Source organism: Falco naumanni, chromosome 10 (assembly GCF_017639655.2).
Source record: "Falco naumanni isolate bFalNau1 chromosome 10, bFalNau1.pat, whole genome shotgun sequence".
Taxonomy (NCBI): domain Eukaryota; kingdom Metazoa; phylum Chordata; class Aves; order Falconiformes; family Falconidae; genus Falco; species Falco naumanni.
The window spans coordinates 23,532,100-23,555,617 of NC_054063.1; the positions used below are offsets into that span (position 1 = coordinate 23,532,100).

Genomic DNA, 23,518 nt, shown 5'->3' on the forward strand with positions numbered 1-23,518 from the left:
CCAGATGCCCCCACATCCACCATCTCTGGCTGCAGCTGGGATCTGCATCTCCCTCTTTATTCCTCATACTAAAAGTTTTCCTCCCTGCAGCCTGTTTGCTGGAGCGCATAGATTCTCTCCTCCTCCTAAGCAGGAGGTGGGCAGGTCTAACTACATTAAATATACAAACATTCAGCGCTCCCTCTCTGCTCCACCAAGGGCTGGTGTGGGCATCGGTGGCCCATCAGCAGCAAAAGCTGAGCAAAGGCTGCCCAAAGGGCTGGGGGAAGGGTGAAAACAGCAGCAGCAGCAGCAGCAGCAGTAGCAGCAGCAACAAATAAACCCAGCAGCCAAACCGCCCCGTAGGAAAGGGGAGAGGAGCAAGCAGGAGAGCCCAGGGAGCCTGTGCATTTCGTGTCTTTACAGGAGCTTTCTGCAGCCCTTACGCATCTCTTGCCAGTGTATGTGCATCAGTGTCCCGGGGAAGAGCATCCTTTTAGGAGGAAGAGCTGGAAATCAGTCAGAAGAGAAAAGAAAAAAAAAACAACCAAACTCCCCACCAGCTATTACCCCTTCCCAGAGGAAGGTGAGAGGGAGAGAGAGAAAGGAATTTAAGGGAATGAAGCTGGAGGATCCAGAGGCTCAGAGAGGAAAAGTTGCCCTGACGGGAGACTCTGCGTACTAGAGCCTGAGCTCTGCTCCACAATGGGAATTCTCGTGTCTAAAGGAAACCTCCTCCTCCTGCTGTGTGCCAGCATCTTCCCCGGTAAGTTTGAGAAAGCTCTTCTACCCCTGCTCTGCTTTTTAGCTCTTTTCTCCCTTAACCACCTCAAAGGCATGCTGCAAAGACTGGTCCCTGTGAATAAGGAATTTCCCCCATTCCTGCATCTTCCTGCCCCATCATTGCAGGTCCCCTAAATACCAGCCTCTGCTGAGCAACGCTTTGCTTTTATTTTCTGCTCCTTGCCTGATTAGATGGGGAAAGGGTTAAAGCTGCGGTGGGGAAGGGGACAGGAGGGAGAATACAGGAGGGGTTCAGCATCCTGCTTCTTGCCTGGGTTTTTCTTCCCTGGGTAAAGTGTGTTAATGTGTCTCCGGGCTACAGCTCCGGCTGGGGAGAGCGCAGCCAGCGCTCGGCTAATGCTTCCCTTTGTATAATCCAGGGCAGCTAAAGACTAAGTAGGAGCCATATTCCATGAGGGATGCGGGCAGAGCCCCCGGCTCCCTCTCCCCGCCATCCATGGTGAATGATGCATCTGTGTGCAGCTGACACAGGAGTGCAGCCCTCCCCCCCGGCAGCCCCCTGGAAGAAGGGTGGCCTTCATTTTTAATAACCAACAGGCACCCACAACAGTTCCTGTAGTATACGTGAAGGGTCAGGGCTGCTCCTTAGGGCTTCCAACTTTTAAAGTTATTGAGGAAAACCGTGGTCTTGTTATCCAATTTCTGCTCTCCCCCATCCTCTACCTTCACCCATCATTTTTGTGAAAGACCAGCTATGAAGGTTAGTTTGAAGAGCTGAATTTCAGTCTGCCTTTTTTCCCTAATGCATTTGATGCCAGTTTTTGTGTGTAAATCTGATCCACCATCCCTAACTCCCAGCAGAAGTTTGCTTTTTCCTTTTTGGTTTGCTCTTCTAGCACCCCTCTTCCCTGCTTGCCGACTTCAGTGCTAGAAACTTTCCGCAACGTGACCATAAATTTAGACCAGATTCAAGGGAGAACAGCCCATGCAGTGTTTTTCAAATGCTATTACTGATGCCCCCACTTTCTTCAGATCAATCCTGCTTTGCAATAGAAACCCTACACTGGGAATTGGCCACGGTGGTTGGATAGGGTGAGAAATACGTGGCAATGCCTGGGGTAGAGGGGAGGCAAGTCACCAAGGGGGCATCACCCTCCCATGTGTCCCTACTTGCCCACTGCTGGGGTTGGCCTGGGGCTGCTCCTCGGGGCAGGCTTCAGCTATGCCACCGCTTGGAGCTGCATGTGTTTCATGCCATTGTGCCTCGTGCCTTCCCCACAGCCTTCGGTCATGTGGAAACACGAGCCCATGCGGAAGAGCGTCTCCTGAAGAAACTCTTCTCTGGTTATAACAAGTGGTCCCGTCCCGTTGCCAACATTTCAGATGTCGTACTCGTCCGCTTCGGCTTGTCCATTGCCCAGCTCATCGATGTTGTAAGTGCAACAAGTGGCCAAGATTAACCGTGTTGGGGTGTGAGGAGAGGCTCCTGGTACATGTGGGTTTTACTGGCTGATCCAGGGTTGGGGTGGGAAGACTTTGCTCTCAGCAGGGAAGAGTTGTCACGCAGAGAGCTCTGCTGGAATGAGGGATGAGTCATGTGTGTCGCTGGTCATCGAAGTGTATCATTTTTTCTTCATTTACTATAGGCAAAATCCCAAATGCCTTATCAAAACCTGTGGGACTGATCAGAGTAGCGCAGTGGAGCAGCTGGTATAAATGCCAGAGAGTCCTGGCTAAGGGAAAAACCAAATAGCTGATTTGGAATTCAAGCTGTAATTATTAACACTAATTTACACAAGCTAAAAGGAAGAGTGGTTTAAGCATCTCTGGAAGATAGCTTGTCTGGAGAGCTTTCTGCAAATTAAAGTTTTGAGGGTTTTTAGCTAATCTGGCAGATGTTAACAAGAAAATTGTTTCAGAACGTTTGCTCAAATAGAAGTTACATGTGTACAAACTGCATAAGCTGTTTACAAAACGGAGTGGTTTACACTCCGGACTGATGAGCACTGAAATGTTATTTAAAGGATTACTGTATCACAGTGAGCTGGGGTCAAGTGTTGAATCCAAAGGAGATCCCTGCAGGGCTTGCAGATGTTAAGCATACACACAGGCTTTCCAGCTGGTGCAGATCTTGCTCCCGCATGCTCCTCTCTCCTGTCCCCGTCCGCACACAACTCTTCCCAGGACAGTGTGTTTGTGTCGGTACAAGTACCAGCATCACTCTCGGAGGCTCTGTGCTGCTTTTTACTGTCTTTGTGTGGCCCAGTAAAAAGTGTGATAATGGGAAGTGGAATGGAACTTAAAGACATTGCTGATGTGGAACAATCATAACAGATGACTGTCCACAATATTTTAGATTTTGAGATAAGAGTTTGGAGATGCAGAGGAAACAGAGCCAAGGTGGTGCAGGAGGTGGGAAATCAAAGAAACTAGTTGCTGGACAGTTGCATCTCCTTGTGCTCAGGCCGTCGGCTTCCACCTCTGCAGCACAGACATGGTCTCCTGTTCCCCTCCTCTCTCTTACGTCAGCCTGAGGGATCCAGGGCTGTTTGCAGTTGCTAATGTTGAAGTTGTACGGTTCTCATCTGAATAATTGATAAGACTAAAGATGAGACATTAGTGACTGTGGAAGCATGAGAGAGACTTTCCATTATGCAGCTGCTGAATTGTGGAAGAGGGAGGATCGATACACCTGCTTCATAGTGCTTTTCTCAGTTTACTTAAGGAGAATTAATCTTCTTAAAATCATGTCAGTGGTTAGAAGTGCAACTAGCAGGCAGTTCCATGCTGGGGCCGGTGGGTACGGCTGGAGGAGAGCTCTCACGCCCTCCTGCCCCATTCCATGTGGCTGGGGACCGATGACACCCCCTGCCACCACTGCAGCACTTCAGCTGTCTCTCCTCCTTCCTGACAGTGACACTGTTTTGGTGCAAGCCCTGCTGCAATTGCTAGACCTGACATTCAGCTTCCAACGACAAGAAGTCTGAAAGAGAAATCAGAGCCGTATTCAACTCCCAGCTCCTGCTGACAAAAGCTGGGGGTGGGGTGGGGGCGTGGGGATGGGACGACACACAAAAATCAATGTGGAACTTGACATCCCTGCATGTCCTTACCTCACCGTGGTGTGCTGAGGGTTTTCTGAGCCCAGAAAAAAGTGCTAAGGGATCAAGGATATGTCTAGGAGCAGCCACTGAGAAACACATCTGGCCTTCTCAGCCCATGTCTCTGCAGGACCTCATGTCTGCGTTCACCTTGAGAAGAGAGGCCAGGCAGGGCAACACCACCGTCTGCTGCAGCCTCTGGGCTGGCTCCGTGCAGGAGAACTCAGCCGTGCAGGCGCAGGAGACTCATCAGCACATCGCAACCCCCCTGTGAGATAAAGCCATGGACCAGAGTCCTGCTTCGCTCAAGTCGGGAGGGTGGTAGAGCCCTCGGCTGTACTGATGGGCAGGAGTTTCCACCAGGGGTATGCACCCAGCCAGGGCAGGAAATGCCAGTAAAGGGTAGCACCTGCAGGACTGGGATCCCCAGTGCAGGGACTGTGGTGGTGACCCTGAGATGCTTGAATTGCAAAGCTGTAAGAGAAGCAGATGCTCAAGGGTTGGTTCAGTCCAGGGCATGGCAGCCTCCTCCTGTGGCATTCCTCATCTCCCATCAGCACCCAAGAAGACAGCTGCATGATTTCCCTTTCTTTCTTTGTTTAACAACAAACAAAATTTGAATGTTTTTTTAATTTCTCCTTCCTCCGTGTGCTTCTGGTCCCTAACCCCGGACAAGGGTATCTCTGATCACGTTTTACACTTGGTGCCACAACAGCAGTGCAGATGCTCAGCGAGGGGAAGGCACAGCACCCACCCACCCCAGCCCAAATGTCCTGGGTTTAATGATCAGAATTAATCCTGAACTGCCACAAGAGCAAGGTTAACAACAAACAGTTTGCTTTCAAATTGAGCCCTGTCAGTTCTGCAGCTGACCAGAGAGAGAGAGAAAAGAAACAACCACATGAAAAAGCTCCAGGCTCTGGTGTGACACTTGAATCAGACCAGCACTAGGCTCTGCCCTGCATAATTGGTCTTAGTTATTTACACAGGGGTTATAACAAGCATGCAAGGCAAGCAGCAAGCAGTAATTAGTCCTACTACAGTGCTGCCAGCATTATACCTGCATTATATTATTTAAAAGTATTTATATAGTATAGTTTTACCTTTCCATACTTTCTGTACTTCAAGCTGGGAGAAAGTCTACCAACAGACAGCATGGGTATACCTATGAGTAAAACCATAAATAAGCCCCAGAGCAGCTTGGGTTTATTCAGAAAACCCAACCCATAGCGCTCTAAGTTCATGTAGTTGGTAGAAGGATGAACACTGCTGAGCTTCATGTTCCCAGAGCTGTATTCACGGATGATGTTTCACATCTAAACTAAACACTACTTGCAGATGATGCTGAGCACTCACAGGTGTGAGTAAGGAGATCTGTATCCCTCGTTCCCCTTCCCTCAGTGCTCAGGTCAAAGCCAAGCTGTGGAGCTCTTTCTTCTGCCTGGTCCCATCATTTTAGGCTGAATCCATCAGCAGTGAGAAAAATCCCAATAAATTCAAGTCTGTCTGCTCACAAGACCACTTAGGTGCAGGCTCAGCTGTTCAGCGGTATCAGGCAGCTGTGCCCTGTCCCATGTTAAATGACAGAAACATCTGTTTTTTAATTCCAAGATGGAATTTACATTTATTGCAGAGGTGGTTTATAATTACAGAAATGAAGTACAATTAAGATAAATTTAATGAGTTCCTTGGGCTGCTTCATCTGCTTCTATAACCATTGTCTGACCTTGCATTTCAGGATGAGAAAAATCAAATGATGACCACGAACGTGTGGGTGAAGCAGGTGGGTGCATTGAAATACATACTTTTCCAAGTTCCTTTTCAGTTTTACCATCTGAACTCTCCCAGCTTTGTAACTGCCTTGTTTTTGGCAGGAGTGGCATGACTACAAACTACGCTGGGACCCCCAAGAGTATGAAAATGTCACATCCATCCGCATCCCCTCGGAGCTCATCTGGAGGCCAGATATTGTCCTCTACAACAAGTGAGTGTGAGCACTGTGGCCAGAGGGCAAAACCATCCTTGCAAATGTTCTCTGCCCATGGTGTTAAGGTGTTTCTTGCAATTATTCCTCCTTATTTTGTTCTCTGTGGTTGAATTCCATGTAGACTGTCATAATATCTGTCCCAGCTGTGCCTTAAATGACATGGCTAACATTCATCACAAGGGCTTTGTTCTCCTAATGATCCTTTCCCTGGGCAGCGAGCTTTGTTGGGGGATGCCAGGTATTGTTTTCTTTTCACATGTCAGATACACAATTAAGCTGGATTTGAGCTTTCAGTCCTCTTCAATTTCATTTCACCAAGGAGCTCTCCCCTAATTCATCACCATCAACTGGAAAAGCCAGTTACTGAGGATAGGCTTAAATAAGGCAAATACGCTGAAACGTCAGACTTGTGTGTCTACAAATACAGGTTTCAGGTCAACCCAATACCATTCTAGAATTATTCTTAAATACGTATTTGTTCCTTACCCCGAATGCTCGAAATCCATCTCTTGCATGGACACTTCCTAGGGAGCAGGTGGCTATTTTCTTTCTTTCCTTTGGAGGCTGTTGATATTCTTAGAAAGATTGTCCAAGTGCCAAGACTGTTTTCTCCTTGGCTTATCATACCAGAGCTCTCCAGTCTCCTAGGATGTAGGATATCCCAGTCTCCCTCCACAGCACAGGCTCTAGAGAAAAACACTTGCTGCAAGCATCAAACAAAAACATCTTTGCATGTGATATTTTCTGAGAGAAAACACTCAGAACAGAAGCCAGGCTCATTTTTAATAAAGAGTTGCCTGGTTCTAGTTTGATATGATTTTGCTTTTGTGTTTTGGTGTTTTCTTTTTTTTTAAAAAAAAAAATATATATATTTTTGCTGAAGGAGAAATCTGTCCAGGGAATTGTGAGCTTTGGAGACTGTGGACATTGTTATCTTTCCCATTAGCTTGTCTCTGATCCTCAGTGGTGTGGAGTGATTGCAAACCTCTTGAAAATCACTGCATCCTCACATAGCACCTTTCAGAGATTAGACCAATGGAAATAACTAATTCATGGCACTTGGACCTTCCTATCCTACAGGGACACACTCGGAGCATTAACATTGTATTACAAGTGCCTCACATTGCAGCCAAGAAAGGTGTTCACAGCTTCCACTGGAAAAAATACATGTCCTCGTCCTTCTCATTGCTTAATTAATGGAAATGGTAAGGATTATTATTTTTTGAGCTTCTGGTAGTTGTTGTGGTGGACCATAGTGCCAAAGGAAATAGTGCTACATGAATCTCCGTCACCTATGGGACATCTGTGCTTTAAACCATCTGTTTGCTGGAGCTACCGGTACACAAGAGCCAGCTGTGTCACCTCTGCACCTTGGCTCACCGTGCTCACCCTGGCTGATGGCACCATCCATGCAAGGAGGGCCCTAGCAGTGACAAGGAAGCCCTCGGTCCCTTTTGTGCCCTAGTTATTTTGGGACTTCATGCTAAAAGCAGCCTCCAGAGGTCAGTGGGCACCCAGACCTCTGAGCTGGGTAGCCTTTGGCTTCTGACCCTCTGCCCTGCTGTCCTAGTTTGCTGCTGCTGTCACTCCGGGGAGCAGCTGCCAATCTGCTGGCCGCAGCAGCTATTCCAGAATGTCTTTCTTCTCCTCATCTGGGGTGCGAGTCTTCCAGCATTGCCCACCTCATTGCTTGGCTTGGACTGACTTGCAGGGAGGTCTGGCAGACAGCACGTCTGACTGTGCTGGTCACCTGCTGCCGCGCACGGAGATCTAGTGCCCCAGCTACCTAAATCTGAGCTACTTCTCTCCTTTTATCCATACTTACCATTAATAATCATGCATTCCTCTGTTGGTTGTCATGAGTCTATCATGCATTTTTAATTGGTTACTTTTCTCCATGAATTAAACATGGATGTAGGCGCCAAGCATTAACCAGTCTGTAATGGTTTTCCATTAATTCTATACCTCTTTGCAGATATATTTGCCCATGCTTTTTCACCCAATCTTATGTAAACTCTTTTCTGCCCTGGGATATACTTCTCTCTTCTACCTAACTTCCTATCGAACACATCTGAAGCTGCAGTCAGTATCTTAGCTGCACTGCTCTAACAACCAGGTTTCATGGGGTTTAGGGGTTGCAGGGCAATGTGGTGCAAATGCGATGCCTGCAAGGCAAAACTGGTAGCAAGATGGGACACCAAGATGAGGCTCTTCTGCATGGCAGCTCACCGGCTGTATAACCAGTGTTTGTCCTTGTGGGCATCTCAGCTAGGAGTGTTTCAGAAAGCAAGGTTTTGCAAAGACAGCGACTAGTCATGGGTGATGGTGACAAGGATTTCATCTCATATTTTACATATATATATTATATATATATAGTTCAGAGGGAATTTAAAGCAGATGCACATAATTCTGGGTCCCTAAGAGCAAAAGAATGTGCACAGAGACCTCAGTAGAAGACAGAGAATGGCCACACTGGCCTTTTACACTCTTCAGGCTTTTTCATGTGAGCTATTTATTGCTCATCACATGCTCTGGCAGAAGCATGGCATTTCTGTTTGGGATGGTATCCTTTGGAAAGGAGACTTTCTGGACAGGAGATTATACAAATGCCCTTCTGTTTTCACCTTGGGGTATATATAGAAATGGTGAAATTTAAATTGATTTGAGATTTACATCTTTAAGGAAACCTAACCCCTTGTTGTGAGGTTATTCCCATATCTAAGCTCATTATTGTCAAAAACTTCCATTTATCCACTCTAGAGGCCCAAATTAAATCAGTAAACTCAGCTGGTTTGGCCTAGAGAGTATCTGTGGTTGTCAACATTCATAAGGAATCTAAAACCAAATTAATATCCCACAGGGAAATTAATATGCTGTTGAATTTTCAGGCTTGATGAGATAAGTTCCAAGGCTCTGCAAATAGTTTCTACTAAATGTGACAAAACTTATGTATAACAGAGGAATATGAGTTAATAGTGAAGCAACAAAGCCTCTTCTTTGCCAAGGGCAGCTGTCCCTCAGATGAGGCTGTAAATGCTCTGCAGACACTTCCAAATAATTTATAAATGAATTATCTAATCTGCGTTGACTTATTTTCCCATTCATGAATGGATTCAAAGCACATTTTAGTTTTCCTTTGTATATTTAAAGTATATTAAAAAAAATCAACAAAAAACCACACCCAAACCCCACATTGTTGTCTAATCAGGGAATAAGCTATTGGGGCTGCATTTTGATTTTCTTTTCACTTCTCCACCGCTCTGTTGAACTGTTTGGACGCCATGCAACACAGAAATGCCAGAGGAGAAAACTCTGTAACTGTGGGCAGGTGCTCCAGCTGCTCAGAGTTGCCTGGCAGAATACAGGACCATGTTCTTGAGCCTAATGGATGGGCAGGGAACTTGACATGTGAGCTTCACTGGCTAGTTTTCAACGTTGATATCCATGATAACATCATGACATTTGCCTTCTCTAGCCTGGTGATTGTAAAACCTGGGAGGAAGCTACTGGGAACATTCAGACTTTGAAATTGTCTTCTTTTTCAATATTTTCTGGTGTTAGCTGTTCCAAAAATTAATCCCTGCCTTAGACTCCATAGTCATAAAATAAACTAAAAAAACCAAACAAACCACAAAAAAAAAAACCAACCCAAAACCCCGAGATCATACATGAAGGGTGTTCAAATACAACTTTCTGTAATTAGGAGTAGGAACTATCTTGAGGAACTCACCCAGTGATAATATGGTCACAAAGGACTACGGGACTGGGTTAGGAGATGATCTGGCAGGCGGCATTTGAAAACGATGAAAAGGCAGAGTTCTTTTGAACTACACTATAGCAGCTTGTTCTTTTGAACTATACTATGATATCTGCAACCAGCGAGACTTCTGGAGTAACACTGGTTTCCTGACTCATCCCAAAGCTGTTTGGAGGCGAAATACCAGAAAATGCCCTGGACTAACCTTTGAAATATTGGAAACATTCTTGACATTTTTATTTGTGCGTATGTGTGCACTTGCATGGATCTTGTCATTTTGCACCAGTTTGTTCCTATAACAGGCCCATAATCACTACTTCACACTTAAGTTTTCCTGATTCTTCTGGGAGGAATTTAAATGATTTCTGGAGAGGCATTGTATCTCTAGATGCTTTTGAAGTTTGCTGCCAAGCTCTACCCGGTGCTACAGGAACTGATAGAAAGAAATCTGTGAGAGGGATCTCTCTGGTGGGCTGTTGCTGTGTTAGCATTCAAGGACTTCTCCTACCCTTATGCTAAGGACAGAGCTAGAGTTCTGCCTCCAAACTGCTGACAAGGATTCTTGGCAAAGGGAAGAACTGAAGCAAAACACATGAATTCAGCGGTGTTAGAGCCTTCTGAGAAACTTGTGCTCATTTCTTTGGTGTAGCACAGCCACTTCTGAGGCAGGTGCCTATTTTAATGAGGAACAACCAAAACATCACTGATTTCTAAACATCTGAAGGAAGGAAAACCTGGGAAGTGACCTGAAGAAATCCCATCAGTGCACAGACACCTCCATCTACATACCCAAGATGTTTTGTACCCCAGTTGCCAAGAGCTTGGAGATATTTAAAACCCAACTGGGCAAGGTCCTGATCCTCTTGTAGCTGACCCTGCTTTGAGCAGGGTCTAGCTTTGGACTAGGCAATCTCCAGAGGTTCCTTCCAACCTGTGCATTTGTAGTTATCAAGGTTCCTTCCAGCCTGTGCATTTGTAGTTATCATTTTGGTAGCACAAAACAATCGTTAAGCAAAATATTCTCTGGTTTGCCTTTAGAGAGTATTTTAATCTGAACATTACAGAAGCACATCTTTAATGCATACCAAAGGGTGCAGGGCATGGTCTTTAAAGGGGTTTTGAAACTGCAGTTTTTCTCAGTTACTGCTGTTTCATGAAAAATGCTTTAAATGAGGTCATTCTAGCTTTATCCATATGTGTATATAGCTAATTTTCAGGGTTTTAAAGCTCCGTTTGGATTTAAATTGTATCATCAGAAATTAAAATAAATGTGTGCCTCATTTACATGCATTCTGAAAACATTTAATTTTGTGAGGTGATGTATCTCCCAACTGCAGGGAAAATAGAAATGGGGAAAAAAAAGAAAAAAGATTCTCCATCAGCAGAGCTTTTTAATGAAATATGGTAGATGACTGCCAGTAAAACAATGTCATTCTTGAACCTCATAAACTTAGAGGGTTTTAGAGGAACAGCCTTTATTCTCGAAATGAGAAATCAGCGGCTGCAGAACACAGCATCGCTATTTCCTTGGCAAAAAAATAAGCAACTGTCTTCTCTCTTTATTGCTGTGCTCTGTTGTATTTGACATGAAAATATAAGAGCTCCAGTACTTTATTACTGACAGATTTTTAGAGCTGTCAGGTCAGAGTAATCAGGAGAGCCTGACTATCTTAATTCCCATGTTCTTGTGATGTTTACCTTGCACTTGCTCGTTCTTCCAAACGGTTTCTCATGACAACTGTCGCAACACGGTGGTCTGCACTGAATGAGCCGAAAATGCGCTACCACTGTAAAGGAACGCCTGCAGATTTTCTCTGTCCCACTGTATCACATCTCCCACCTTCCTGTGTAAGGGAATATTCATGTTATGCAGTCAGGGTTGTTGGTACAACTTGGCCAGGATTGGGTTTTCATGCAGCAAAGCTTTCCACGAGAAAACAGGAATTCCCCAGTCTCCTAACTGCAGGCTTCATTTGCAGTCGGCTGTCTCACTGTCATCCCTTAGAGGAGGCTGGGGAAAGCTTTGGAAGACCGTCAAGAGCCAGGTGATCTTTTTGCTCCCTCTCTCATGTCAAAAGGACCAGGATGAAAGCCTCACCCAGGATCAAAGCATCCCTCTAGGTGCACCCCACATCGGCAGGGCACCAGCAAGCATAGCTTCCAATCCAGTAAGCATATGCTTGAAGGTCCGGTGTGGGTGGTAGGCTTTGGGAAGGCAAAAATACATGTATGCATGAAGGCTTAGGAAAACCGCGAACACCTGTGCACGTTAATAGCTGGCTTGGGTACAGCCTGTGTACAGCAGCTTGGCTAATGTGCCCTGCTTACAAACTGCTGAAGCATCTCTATGTTGAACTGCAATGAGAAGTTCAAACATGCCCAGTAAAGTCAGGAATTACTTCGTTAGGCTGGTGAGGGAGAAGCAGGAGCATCCCAGGGTATTTTATGGCTCCTCAGAGTCGTTATTTGACTCTCAAATGCATGGAGCCGTTCTGTTGCTGGTTTCACACCTGCCATGGCACTGTAGTCAAAATCCACCTTGGAAGACAGTGCCAGTGTTATTTGTAATAATGTGTGAGCCAAAGAGGACCCACAACAATGCTGTTTAGGCAATAAATTAAAAAATAATTTCCTCATCAAAGAAGCAGGTCAATCATGGAAATAATTGACACGAGATCTGCAGCATCCCACTTGGTTACATCAGTGCTTGCAAAAGAGAGGCGTGTGGCTAGTCACGCAAGGACTGTAAAACTGCCAGACGTTTCTGGAGATGAAACACAATTACATGAATTATTATTGTTCCTGGATGAATTTTTAGCAAGAGTTTCATGCCCTTTCCCAACACCTTCCAAAAGGAGAAACACACGTCTGTGTTGTTTACCCAGCCACTTACACATTGCTCTACCTAAGAAGGAAAACACTAGTGGATGCTCGTTATCCCTTTTCTGTAATGTATAAACACATTGTTTCATTAATGAATGATTTAATCATGCCTCTGAGATCTCATTAAATGCAGAATTAGATTCCAAATTCCTATTGAGATTTAGAAAGAAAACCGACGAGAACAGCAAACGCTGGACTGTCACTTGCTGTGCATGTTTCATGTCTCAATCTGGCTTTATAGTGCAGGCAAAACCCAGGAGGAAAAAATAAATATGGTTTTCATCCAAAGCAAGTGGTCCTGGAGTATAAATTAGACTTAAGAAAGAACAGGTAAGAAAGAAGTTGCATGGATGGTACAATGGCATTGCTCAGTTTTACTTGCATTGGAGTAAAACACAGGGGTGGTTTTGCCTTGATCCTTTTGAGACAGCAATCTGGGTTTGTACATATTTTTAGCTTTCTTGTCTTAAAATTAAAAAAAAAAAAAAAAAAAAAAAAAACCACCACCACATTTTAAAGCTTTAGAAAAAGTCCAGTTCAGAGGTCAAAAAGCCCTGGGTCCTTCTGTGTTCTTTTGATTTTCAAAAATCTGCCACCAAGAGCAAAGACTTTCCATTATAGAAACAAAGAAGAGTTTAGTAAAAACATGATGCTCCACCACACAGTAATTCTGATTTATTTTTCCATTAATTCATCTAACTTGGAAAATAGTCCTAAAAGACAAAGATCTGGGCTGTGACCCTGGGGGCTGGGGACATGTGCCATGTCTGCCCAGATATTGTGTTAGTCAGAACAGCTCACTGAGGGCCGGATCCTGCCACTGTTCCCCAAAATAAGCAATACTTACACCAGCCTCACTGCAAGCCATTGTGGTCATGGGCTGACAAAGTTGCTTCACAGGGCAAGAGGAGATATCAGAAAGTCTGGTTTTTTCCCTTTTTGCATATGAATTAATGGGTGGTCTCCTAAAGAAATAAATTTAGGGAAGTTCCTCTGCCTTCTGCAGCTTGAGGGACCCACCACAACATCCCTGTGTTGTTTATCTTACTGCTGGTGAGGAAGAGGAGAGCTGTGACCCCCGCGCACCCCGTCACCGTGCGGCTGCTGTCAGGGCACATCTGAGCGCTGAAGCAGCAGAGCAGGGCCAAGGGGGGTTGCCAATTGCTGGGAACGCGGCTGCAGGCTGGATGGGCTCCAGCCGGGAGGGCTAGGCAGGAGCAGAGAGCTTTCTATCTATATCAGCCTGAATAATTCATCTCAAGTTTTTAGCAGAAGCTCTCCCTCCCCTGCTCAGCTTCCCCTTTGTTTAGCAGCGTTGCTCTTTGCAACTCAGCATCACACAACAGGCTTCTTCCTCTGTATCCCCTAGCTCTGCAGCGGCGCAAGCTGGGTATATAAGACGGTCCCCAATTCCCTCCCTGCTTTTTGGATGCTCTTTTCTTTTGGATTCTCTTTTCTCTGTTCCTGTGGCTAGATATGAGGGCATTGCTCTACAAATAGATCCCACCTGCTTTTTTCAGTTGGGATTTCAAACTTTCAGACATTTGCTCATGATGAAAACCACGCAGCTCTATCCAAAGCTCACTCATATTTTAAAACCTCTTTAACCAGGGTGTTTTATCCAGGTTGTGACTGTCTACGGATCCCCAAATCCTCTGTCTGCAAGTAGAAATCAAGGGAGAGCGAGCAGGTTTGAAGTTTCAGCCAGTCACTGCACAAAGGGGCTGCAGATGTCGGGGCTTGGCTCGTTTTCAGGTGAAGGTGTAATTTTGTGGTTTAAACATCCCGTCTCCAACCACAATGACTATTTGAACATGAACATATGTCACTTGTGCAGCTCTGAGCACTTTGTGTAAGCTTAAGCAGGCTGCAGACACTGCCTGGGGGAAGGACACTGCTGTAGAGAAGGTGCCTATGGACTTGGCCCCAGATGTGGAGTTTACAAGTCACAGTCCATGTCCTCCCTGCGGAGAGCAGGGGAGGAACAGCGCTTCTTCATAGTCATGCAGGCATTAATTACCTGCTGTGCTAACTGAATCTATTAATGAGCTAAATTCTTTCCGTGGCCTCCACACACCAGGGCAAGCAGTAGGTTCAACATTTGATGTGTAGTAGCAGAGCTGCGGGTGTGAGGAAGGTGTGGAGCTGTGGCTGGTGATGCTAAGGCAGGTGGAGGACAGGGCTGTCTCCAGGGCTGGGATCCCATTCCTGAAGTTTCTTGGCCTCCCTCCTCTCTCCAACACTGTTACAGCTTGAGTATGGCATTCCTTGGTGGTCTTTCTTCCCCCGAATCCCCAGTGCACTTGCCTTTCCTGTTGCCTTATTTGATTTCCCTCACCCATATCCCAGTCCCCCCGATGGGCTGGAAGCAGCTGGTGTCATGGGTGTGTGGCACGCTGCTGTGGGAAATCAGTGCGCTGATCAGCTGAGAAAAGCAGATCCAAACTGAAAAAAATGCTGTTTTATGCAATAGCTTTTCCACTGGCTGGAAAATGGCTTTCTGATATAAAATCCTGGCTTGTTATCTATTTGTCTTATGCCAGCACACAGACCCCAACTGAGAGTCCCTGTAAGAAGACACCGTAAAAGACAGCTCCCTTCCTGACTGGGAAATCAAGAGATTAACTTTCATTATTCCTATTAATAGGATGTTCTTGCTGTTTTTCATGTAAGAGGCTGAATGATTACCCAACACTGTTTCATTTATAGCAGCTGTCACAATTAATTCTGCAGAGCCCATGGCCACGCTACCTGATAGTGGTTCCTCCCACCTCCCTAAAGCAAACTCAAACCTTTCCAGGGAGTTTGGGGGACACCTTAGAGGAAAACTTGCGTACATTCATCTCAAGGACATGACTTATGCAAGGTGAGGGCTGACTTTTGCATGTAAATCCAGTGCTTGCATAAGCCAACAGAGTTTGAAATCCACTGGGTAGAGTGGATGGATCCAGAGTTTGCAGACAATGTGCCTCTTGCATCTCTCAGGTGCCCCGAGTGCATTTTTGGAAGCCAAACACAAAATATCCTATTTCTTTAACAGAGCTGAAATGTACCAGAGAAGCCTTATCCTTTTTTTATCTCCTATCTCTCCCCAGTGCTGACGGTGACTTTGCAGTTACCCACCTGACCAAGGCTCACCTCTTCTATGATGGGAGAATTAAATGGATGCCACCTGCAATCTATAAAAGCTCCTGCAGCATCGATGTTACCTTCTTCCCCTTTGACCAACAAAACTGCACAATGAAGTTTGGCTCCTGGACCTATGATAAAGCCAAGATAGACTTGGTGAGCATGCACAGTCATGTGGACCAGCTGGACTACTGGGAGAGCGGGGAATGGGTCATCATCAATGCTGTGGGCAATTACAACAGCAAGAAATATGAATGCTGCACAGAGATCTACCCCGATATAACTTACTCCTTCATTATCCGGAGGCTGCCACTGTTCTACACAATCAATCTGATCATCCCTTGCCTGCTGATCTCCTGCCTGACTGTCCTGGTCTTCTACCTGCCCTCTGAGTGTGGAGAGAAGATAACCTTGTGCATCTCCGTGCTGCTGTCCCTCACTGTGTTCCTGCTGCTCATCACAGAGATCATCCCATCTACCTCCTTGGTCATCCCTCTGATTGGAGAGTATCTTCTCTTCACCATGATATTTGTTACCTTGTCTATCATTATCACTGTCTTTGTCCTCAATGTGCACCATCGTTCTCCACGTACCCACACGATGCCTGACTGGGTGAGAAGGATCTTCCTTGACATAGTCCCACGCCTCCTCTTCATGAAACGTCCCTCCGCAGTGAAAGACAATTGCAAGAAGCTCATTGAATCCATGCACAAAGTAACCAATACGCCAAGGCTTTGGTCCGAGATTGATGTGGAACCCAACTTCACTACCTCATCTTCCTCCAGCCCCCAGAGTAATGAGCCATCACCCACATCTTCCTTCTGTGCCCACCTCGAGGAGCCAGCCAAGCCTCAGCCTATCTGCAAGTCCCCTTCTGGGCAGTACTCTGTGCTGCACCCAGAGCCCATGCAGGTGACCTGCTCCTCTCCACAAGCCTCATGCCGCCCTCTGGGTGACACCCAGACCACCTCCGTCTTGAAAGGCAGATCACTAAGTGTGCAGCAGATGTACAGCCCCAATAAGGCAGAAGAAGGGAGCATCCGCTGTAGGTCCCGGAGCATCCAGTACTGCTACCTGCAAGAGGACTCTTCCCAGACCAACGGCCAATCCACTGGCTCTCCAGCATCCCAGCGGTACCACCTAAATGAAGAGCAGCCCCAGCACAAGCCCCCTCAGTGCAAGTGTAAATGCAAAAAGAATGATGCAGCTGGCACACCAGCCCAAGGAAGCAAGACTCACAGCACCAAAGAGCAACACCTTGTGTTGATGTCCCCAGCCCTGAAGCTGGCAGTGGAAGGGGTTCATTACATCGCAGACCACCTGCGAGCAGAAGACGCGGATTTCTCAGTAAGTATGATAACTCAGCCTGCTTTCCTTGGGTAAGTCAAAAATTATCTGCGAAGGCAGCCCCCACAAACCTGGGGCTATACAGAGAATATCCTGGCTGACAGGGGCTCAGCCCTCCCTGATTGTGTGGCTTTGGAACACGTTGGCCACTGTAGGCACAGGTAAAGACTTTGTCCTTGGGGGCCTTGGCAGGCATGTGAACCAAGAGGGTAGCACAATCAGACTATGCTCAGGGCTGCTCTAGAGCAACAGGATTCTCCAGCAGAAAACAGGAGTAAATTTGCTGTTAGGTAGGAAGAAAGCAGCTAAGATGGTGAGAGAGACCCAAAAAGCAGTCATCTGGTGGGAACACAGCAGACATCCTTTATAGAGAAACCTCTGACAGATGGGGAATTCACACTCTCAGTTTTTTATTAAGCATTAGCTCTGGCTACTGAGCCTAGGAAAGCAAATTCCCAAAATAGGTTGTGGATGTGGGAAGCATGTAGTAGCGTGGGGACATCACAGGGTATGTTTAGCTCCGCGTGATGCGATTCCTCATTAGTGGACTTCCACTGGAGCAGTTGGCTCTGTGCAGGAAGGTGGGTGGACAGACAAATTTCACACTTACTGTGAAGGGGTAAATATGGCTACAAACAGAGATGGAAAGAATTTTTTTTAATGAAGATGGTGATGCATGTACAAACACCACATCCCTTCACACCTCTTGTAGTTCTTCCCCTGCAATACTATGGATACGGTGTGCTAGCTAATTATTACAAAAAGAAGGAAGCCACAAAATAACTGAAGTTAGTGTTTGTACTAAAGTTTTATTTGGCTTTTCCTAGAGGGATTGTTCAGCAAAAGGTACTTTCTCAGCTGTGCTTACAGTTTGATTTTCTCAAGATTTAGAGTCAGTGCAAGTGCTTTTATGCAAGACTTGCTGGGCATGAAGAGTGTCTTTATATTTGCATTTTGCACAGCACTGAGCACTTAGCAGCAGCAACAAAAGATTAAGTGCTACTGTCCATTTATATACTCTTCGGCAGCACAGTTTGAGAGGTCTCTGTTCTTTAATGTATTTCACTTTACAACATCCCTTTGAGGAAGTAACTGTTTATTCCTCATGTTGAGGAGTGACAGCCAAAATACAGAGATGGGGTGACCTACCCAAGGTCACAGAACAAATCTGTGGCAGAGAGGGGCTGTGCATCCCCACCTTCATTAGTCAGCAGCTCAGAACTCTTTGCCAGGCTAAAGCACTTCACAAGTACATTAGGACCACAGGAATTAAACTCTGCTCTCTCCTCCTGGCAGTAATCACAAGTAAACCCATGGAAGTCAGTTGATTTTAACTCACTTGTTTCCCCATTGTGCAAAGGAAAGAATATTACACCAATGATACCCCTCATTTCAACTGATTCTCTTTCTACTAAGCTTGTTGGTATCATCGGGAACTGAGTCAATTAATATCTTGGGTTCTTTGCTTTTAATCCATGTTTACAACTGTCTTTAAAATTAAAACGGTCTTCAGAAGCTACAATTTTTCATCTTATACCTTCCTCTACCACTCCTGCTTGAAATGGAGCAAATATCCTGAGGAGGAAGCTATTTACAGCACCAAACATCAAAAGCAGAAGAAAAGGAGCAGTTTTGAGGGCTCTGACCAGACTTGCTGCCAGCTCAGCCTGCGAGCAAGGGCACCAGCAAAACACCCAGTGATGAGCAGGGAAGGGTTGCCCCCCAGACCACCAAGCACCGGGCTCCCCGGGAAGAGCCTGCAAACCTGTCCACAGTTTTCTGCTCTTTCCCAGCAGTTGTGGCTGGCACGGTAGGCAGAGGTTGGCTTTTCAGGTGTGGGGAAATAATTGCTGATGCCACTTTGAGGCTGTACTGTTTTCTTTTTCTGGATCCAAGTAATGTTAAGTGGGAAAGCATTTTTTCTCCAGGTGGAAATGACAAAGAAGAAGGAAACGTGACCTTCTGGAATTGAAATTTACTGCAAAGAGCAGAACTGATCTAATAAAATGAGCATTTATTGTGGAAAAAATCAGTACTCAGGAATTTGCTTTCATCTCAAAATCAAATTGTGGCATTTCTTCATGGAAGTCTTCAAGAAATCTATCAGCAGGCACCTCTGATGCAGTTGCAGCCCCTGAGACACAGCTCACTCTCTCTCGGGTAATATTTCCAGACACATGCACCTTCCCAGAATGAGAACAGAGCTTCTTTTGAAGTTCCTGTCTTTTTTTCTAAAGCACCATTGCCACAGGGGCAGTGCTTCTAAATTAAAAGTAAATAGCTCGTTTAATTAAGTGCTTCAGCAAAGAGAAAATGGGAAATGCAAGAGGCAGTTGTTTGTTACAAAAAGACGGCTGCAAACAATACAAGCACAATGGTACACTGGGGAAAACGCAAGACCGAGTTGTCCCAGCATATGATAGAAATGCCATTAGAAATTAATTACAGACTGAGAAGTAAAACAAGTTGCATGTCGCACACGAGCCAAAATAACGAGAGACCAGTAGCACCGTCTGGAAAGCCTTGTTGTCCTTACGCTGTGTGCATCTCTAGACTACTCTGATAAGAAGACTTTGAAGACAGTTTAAAAATAAAATGGGAGAGAATGTAACTGAGGGGGAGGAAACACAGGATAATCTCACCGGTTTATTTTTAACAAAGTACAATAAAACCACCCAGGAATGCTCTAATCTGTGTTGCCAGCTCTGGGTCCTGGGGATCAGATGTCACCAAGGCACTCAACCCTCCACGCAAATCCCGGGGCAGGATGCCCTGTTCCTGCTGCTCAGACCTGCAAGGAGCTAGACCAGAGAAGAGCTGCAGATTCCCTCACTTTTCAGGAATTGGGGGGTGGGGGAGTCTGCTGGTTCCTGCCCGTGATCCTTTCCTGAAAACAGTTTTGAGCGAGCTTCTTAAAAACTAATCAAAATACAGCTCAGGAGTTGGGTTGGCAGATGTTGACAGCTGCATAGATATTGTCAGAGAGACCTCTGCAGATCATGCTCCACGTCAGGAGCTGGACCACAGGGAAATGCTACAGCGCTGTCAGGAAACAAAACAAAACAAAAAAAACCAGATAATTTTCTTTTCCTTCTCCTCCTTTTTTCTTTTCATTGTCTCTCCATAATTTCCAATTTCACCCTTCTGTGCTCTTGATCTAAAGCTGGATATTCATTTTGCAAACATCTGACGCACTCCCAGCCATCATTTTCAAGATGGGCTGAGTATTTATGCATATACCATTACATTTGAAAGCAAATTTCTGTTGAGCTTTTCAAGTTGTTCCTCTTCTCCCATTTCCCCCTTCTTTTCTCAAAGAGAAAGTAATTTAATTTCCTTCCTTCGCATGATCTAGCACTTACTTTTAGGAGCATAAATACTCAAAAAAGCTTCTTTTACCAGAATGGGGCACTATTTACTCAATCCAGCTTTCCAGCGGGACATCAGATGGTAAATTTCAGATTTTCTTTACACATTGGTTGCATCATGAGACATTAATCCCATAAATACAATAATCCAGAGCTTGCTTAGCTACCCTTCTCATGAGGAATTTTAAGCATCAGAGTCTTTTTTTTATTTTATTTTTTATTTTTTAAATTTAGGATTTTTAAGCACTCTCAGCAAGTGACAAATAGATCAGAAAACACGTACAGGAAAGGGGACTTATCCATGGAGATCTTATCCTTGGGATGAGAGAATTCCTTTTGATTTCAAGGGTCACTATTTCTTCTACTCACTCTAATTAATGATGGATATGCTAAGGGTTGTACAATCATAAACCAACATGGTTTCCCCCAAGAAGGTAACACGCTTCAGGATGAACCTCTGATTACCTCTGCCTATCAAATACTAAAGACTTGCTTAACTTGGTGCTATTTTTAAAGGGAATAAAACTATCCATTGCATGAATTTTTTTAATCAATTCTTCCAGGTATTCCTGAAATTTAAGATGCTTTGTTCAGAGAACAAATTATGGGAAAACATAATATGCTCTTCAGTGTGTGCCTCATTTCCCAGTGTTCAAAGCTGCTTACTAAGCCAAGTTGATGAGCGATGCCGGATGATTTAAAGCTCTAAGGAGCAGTCGGCATGGCAAATAATGAGGTGTAGTTAAAGTTAAAGCACTGGTTTTGCTGGCGTTGCTTCTGCTGAACATTGCCTGCATTGAGGCAGAGGGTGATGACAGGTGCTTTGCAAATACATTGAAAGAGCCATGATCAGTTTATGAATGGTTCAGCACACCAAAATGAGCTAAATCTGCATACTTTATCTGAGAGGAGTAATATTCTTAGATCAATGAAATGTCACAACATTGGTCATAGAAGCCAGAGTGGTATATTCCCTCCCTCTGACACATCACAGTTTCTCTGTACCATCCACAAGGTATAAGATAAAATTTAGTGGGACATCCATGACTGATGAAGAAAGAGAAAACTCAAGGTGAGTTTACAGTCACCGTATTGTGCTCAGAGCTTGTTTGTTTGGTGCCAGATGGATCATAATATTTTAGGACCTGAAGTTGCCACTATGCCTGTGAAAACATCACCTGCTACAAATGACTATTTCAGTGATGTTTGGAATGCTTCCCCTTACCAAAGTGAATTTTCAGCGTACTCAGCAAATCCTTAAAGAACCAGAAATCAGGCCAGGTCTCCTACAAATTGTGTTTTACCTCACACCTCCTGTTCTGGGCTACTCCCTTATTATTATCTGTTTAAAGCAAACTTAGGATCTGTGGATGAAAAGGCCTGTACCGTCAGTGTTACATTACTATTGCAGTGTGTTTTTCACTCATGCTACAGCCCAACGGCTGTGGCAGCTTTGTGCACAGTGACACCACTCTTTGCTCAGGTCACAAACTGGGGGTGCAGTGAAGCAGCCCCGGCAAAGCACAGCCTTGGCTTTGGTGTCTCCTCCTTACACCACACTCCTGACTTGCTGCAACCGTGGCCACTGAAAAAGCTGGAACTAGCTCCTGCTGAAATGTTTTTCCTAAAGAGCAAGGCAGCATGCCAGATTTCAGCCCTCAGATCTATTAATCACCAAGTGGTATGTTGTAGGAAATTATAACGGGTAAAGCCGTATCAAATAAAACGTTGCCATCTGATCAGTCCTCTTCCTCAGAAAGAAATTAATAATAATAATAATGTAATAAAAGAGGTTTTCATATGTATGCGGTTTCTTACTTAATGAAATAGCCATTTGCAATTCCTGCCTGATGGTATTAATAAGTACTAGACCTCCCCAGAGAGGAACTGCTGGAAATCCTCCCACAGCAAGGCAAAAGTGGAGAAAAAGCAGGGTGAGGGAGATCACCTCGCTTATTTGCTGGTTCATTTGCACTGCTTACTCACCCGAAGCTGCAAGTCCCTTCACAGAAAGAGTCTTGCTTCGTTAATCTGTAAGCAAATATGTTTACGAGCATGGGGAAACAAGTAATCCCCCCCCCCCCTCCAGCTAGAATAGCAGCATCACTTACACACCCAATTACAGCTGTTGCTCATGGAAAATGGGATAGTGAGTGTGCAGACGAGCTTAATTATCCACAGGCGTATGTCATCCCCGGGGAGCTGTGAACAGGGTTGGCAATTGCACATGCACACCCACACAGTCTGGGAATCTGGCTCCCACATCAGGAATTGATAAAATAAATCTGTGCCATCATATAGGGCCACTAAATGTAAGCAATACTTTCTCCTCCTGTCTCTGGCTTGAAATGAAAATACCCTGTTTTGGAATAAGGCACTAATAGTCATCACAAGTTTTAACCTCAAAGAAACGTTAATAATTGGCCTTTCATCTCTGTGTTCCCAGGTGAAAGAAGACTGGAAGTACGTTGCGATGGTCATTGACAGGATCTTCCTCTGGATGTTCATCATTGTGTGTTTGCTGGGAACTGTTGGTCTCTTCCTCCCACCGTGGCTGGCTGGAATGATTTAAATGTAGCCCCAGAGGGAAGAAAGTATATCCCAGTCTATGGATTTTAGTTTACCTGGAAGGAGAGGAGCAGAGAAATGAAGGCAGCCCTTTGAATAATTCACTGCGTGTCCGCGCTTGAGTTGCTCCAGAGCTCTCTGGGAATACTTTCCGAGGTTGCATTGTTTTGCCAAGCCATTTTCATTTCCTCCATCTAATTTAGGGGAAAAGTTCTTATTAAAGTCTGTACATAGCATGGTGGCATTCATTGCCATATACTCAGCAATGTAAGAACACGAGCTTCTTCCCTCGAGCAGCACATAAAGAGGCTTCGCATCAACCCAGCCCCTGGCAAATTCGCTCCAGTTGTCTTCAGAGGTCTCAGTGTGCCCTGCCTAGTAAGTAACCTTGCCCTGCCAAGCTGAAGTGATTCAGGACTGTGTGTCCCTGTATGAGTCATTTTATAAATAAAGTTCCAGATCTGGGATACCTGTGCAGGATGTGGTCTGTGGTCAGCTGGTAAAGACAAGACAGACTGGAAAGGCTAAAAGAACTGCTCAGAGCAGCTCAGCCCCATCGGTACCAACCGTGACCATTAGCACAGCAGCTGCAGTCTTTATATTGACAGATTTTACTTTGGCCAATGCCTTGCAGAGGCCGTGGGGACCACAGCTG

General features: G+C 45.2%; 1 protein-coding gene across 1 annotated transcript; it reads left to right on the forward strand.

The window, feature by feature from the left end:
• Window positions 1-206: 206 nt before the first annotated feature.
• Window positions 207-23,330, forward strand: CHRNA4 (cholinergic receptor nicotinic alpha 4 subunit). Its single transcript, XM_040609529.1, has 6 exons — window positions 207-745; window positions 2,005-2,156; window positions 5,563-5,607; window positions 5,699-5,808; window positions 15,547-16,927; window positions 22,742-23,330. Exons 1-6 carry the CDS (start codon window positions 685-687, stop codon window positions 22,865-22,867), a joined length of 1,875 nt encoding a protein of 624 aa, XP_040465463.1. The 5' UTR covers window positions 207-684; the 3' UTR covers window positions 22,868-23,330.
• Window positions 23,331-23,518: the final 188 nt, after the last annotated feature.

Coding starts and splice junctions, on each gene's coding strand:
- CHRNA4 (XM_040609529.1), top strand. CDS start 685: ATGGGAATTCTCGTGTCTAAAGGAAACCTCCTCCTCCTGCTGTGTGCC. Junction 2,157..5,562: donor TTGCCCAGCTCATCGATGTT/GTAAGTGCAACA, acceptor CTTGCATTTCAG/GATGAGAAAAATCAAATGAT. Junction 16,928..22,741: donor CAGAAGACGCGGATTTCTCA/GTAAGTATGATA, acceptor CTGTGTTCCCAG/GTGAAAGAAGACTGGAAGTA.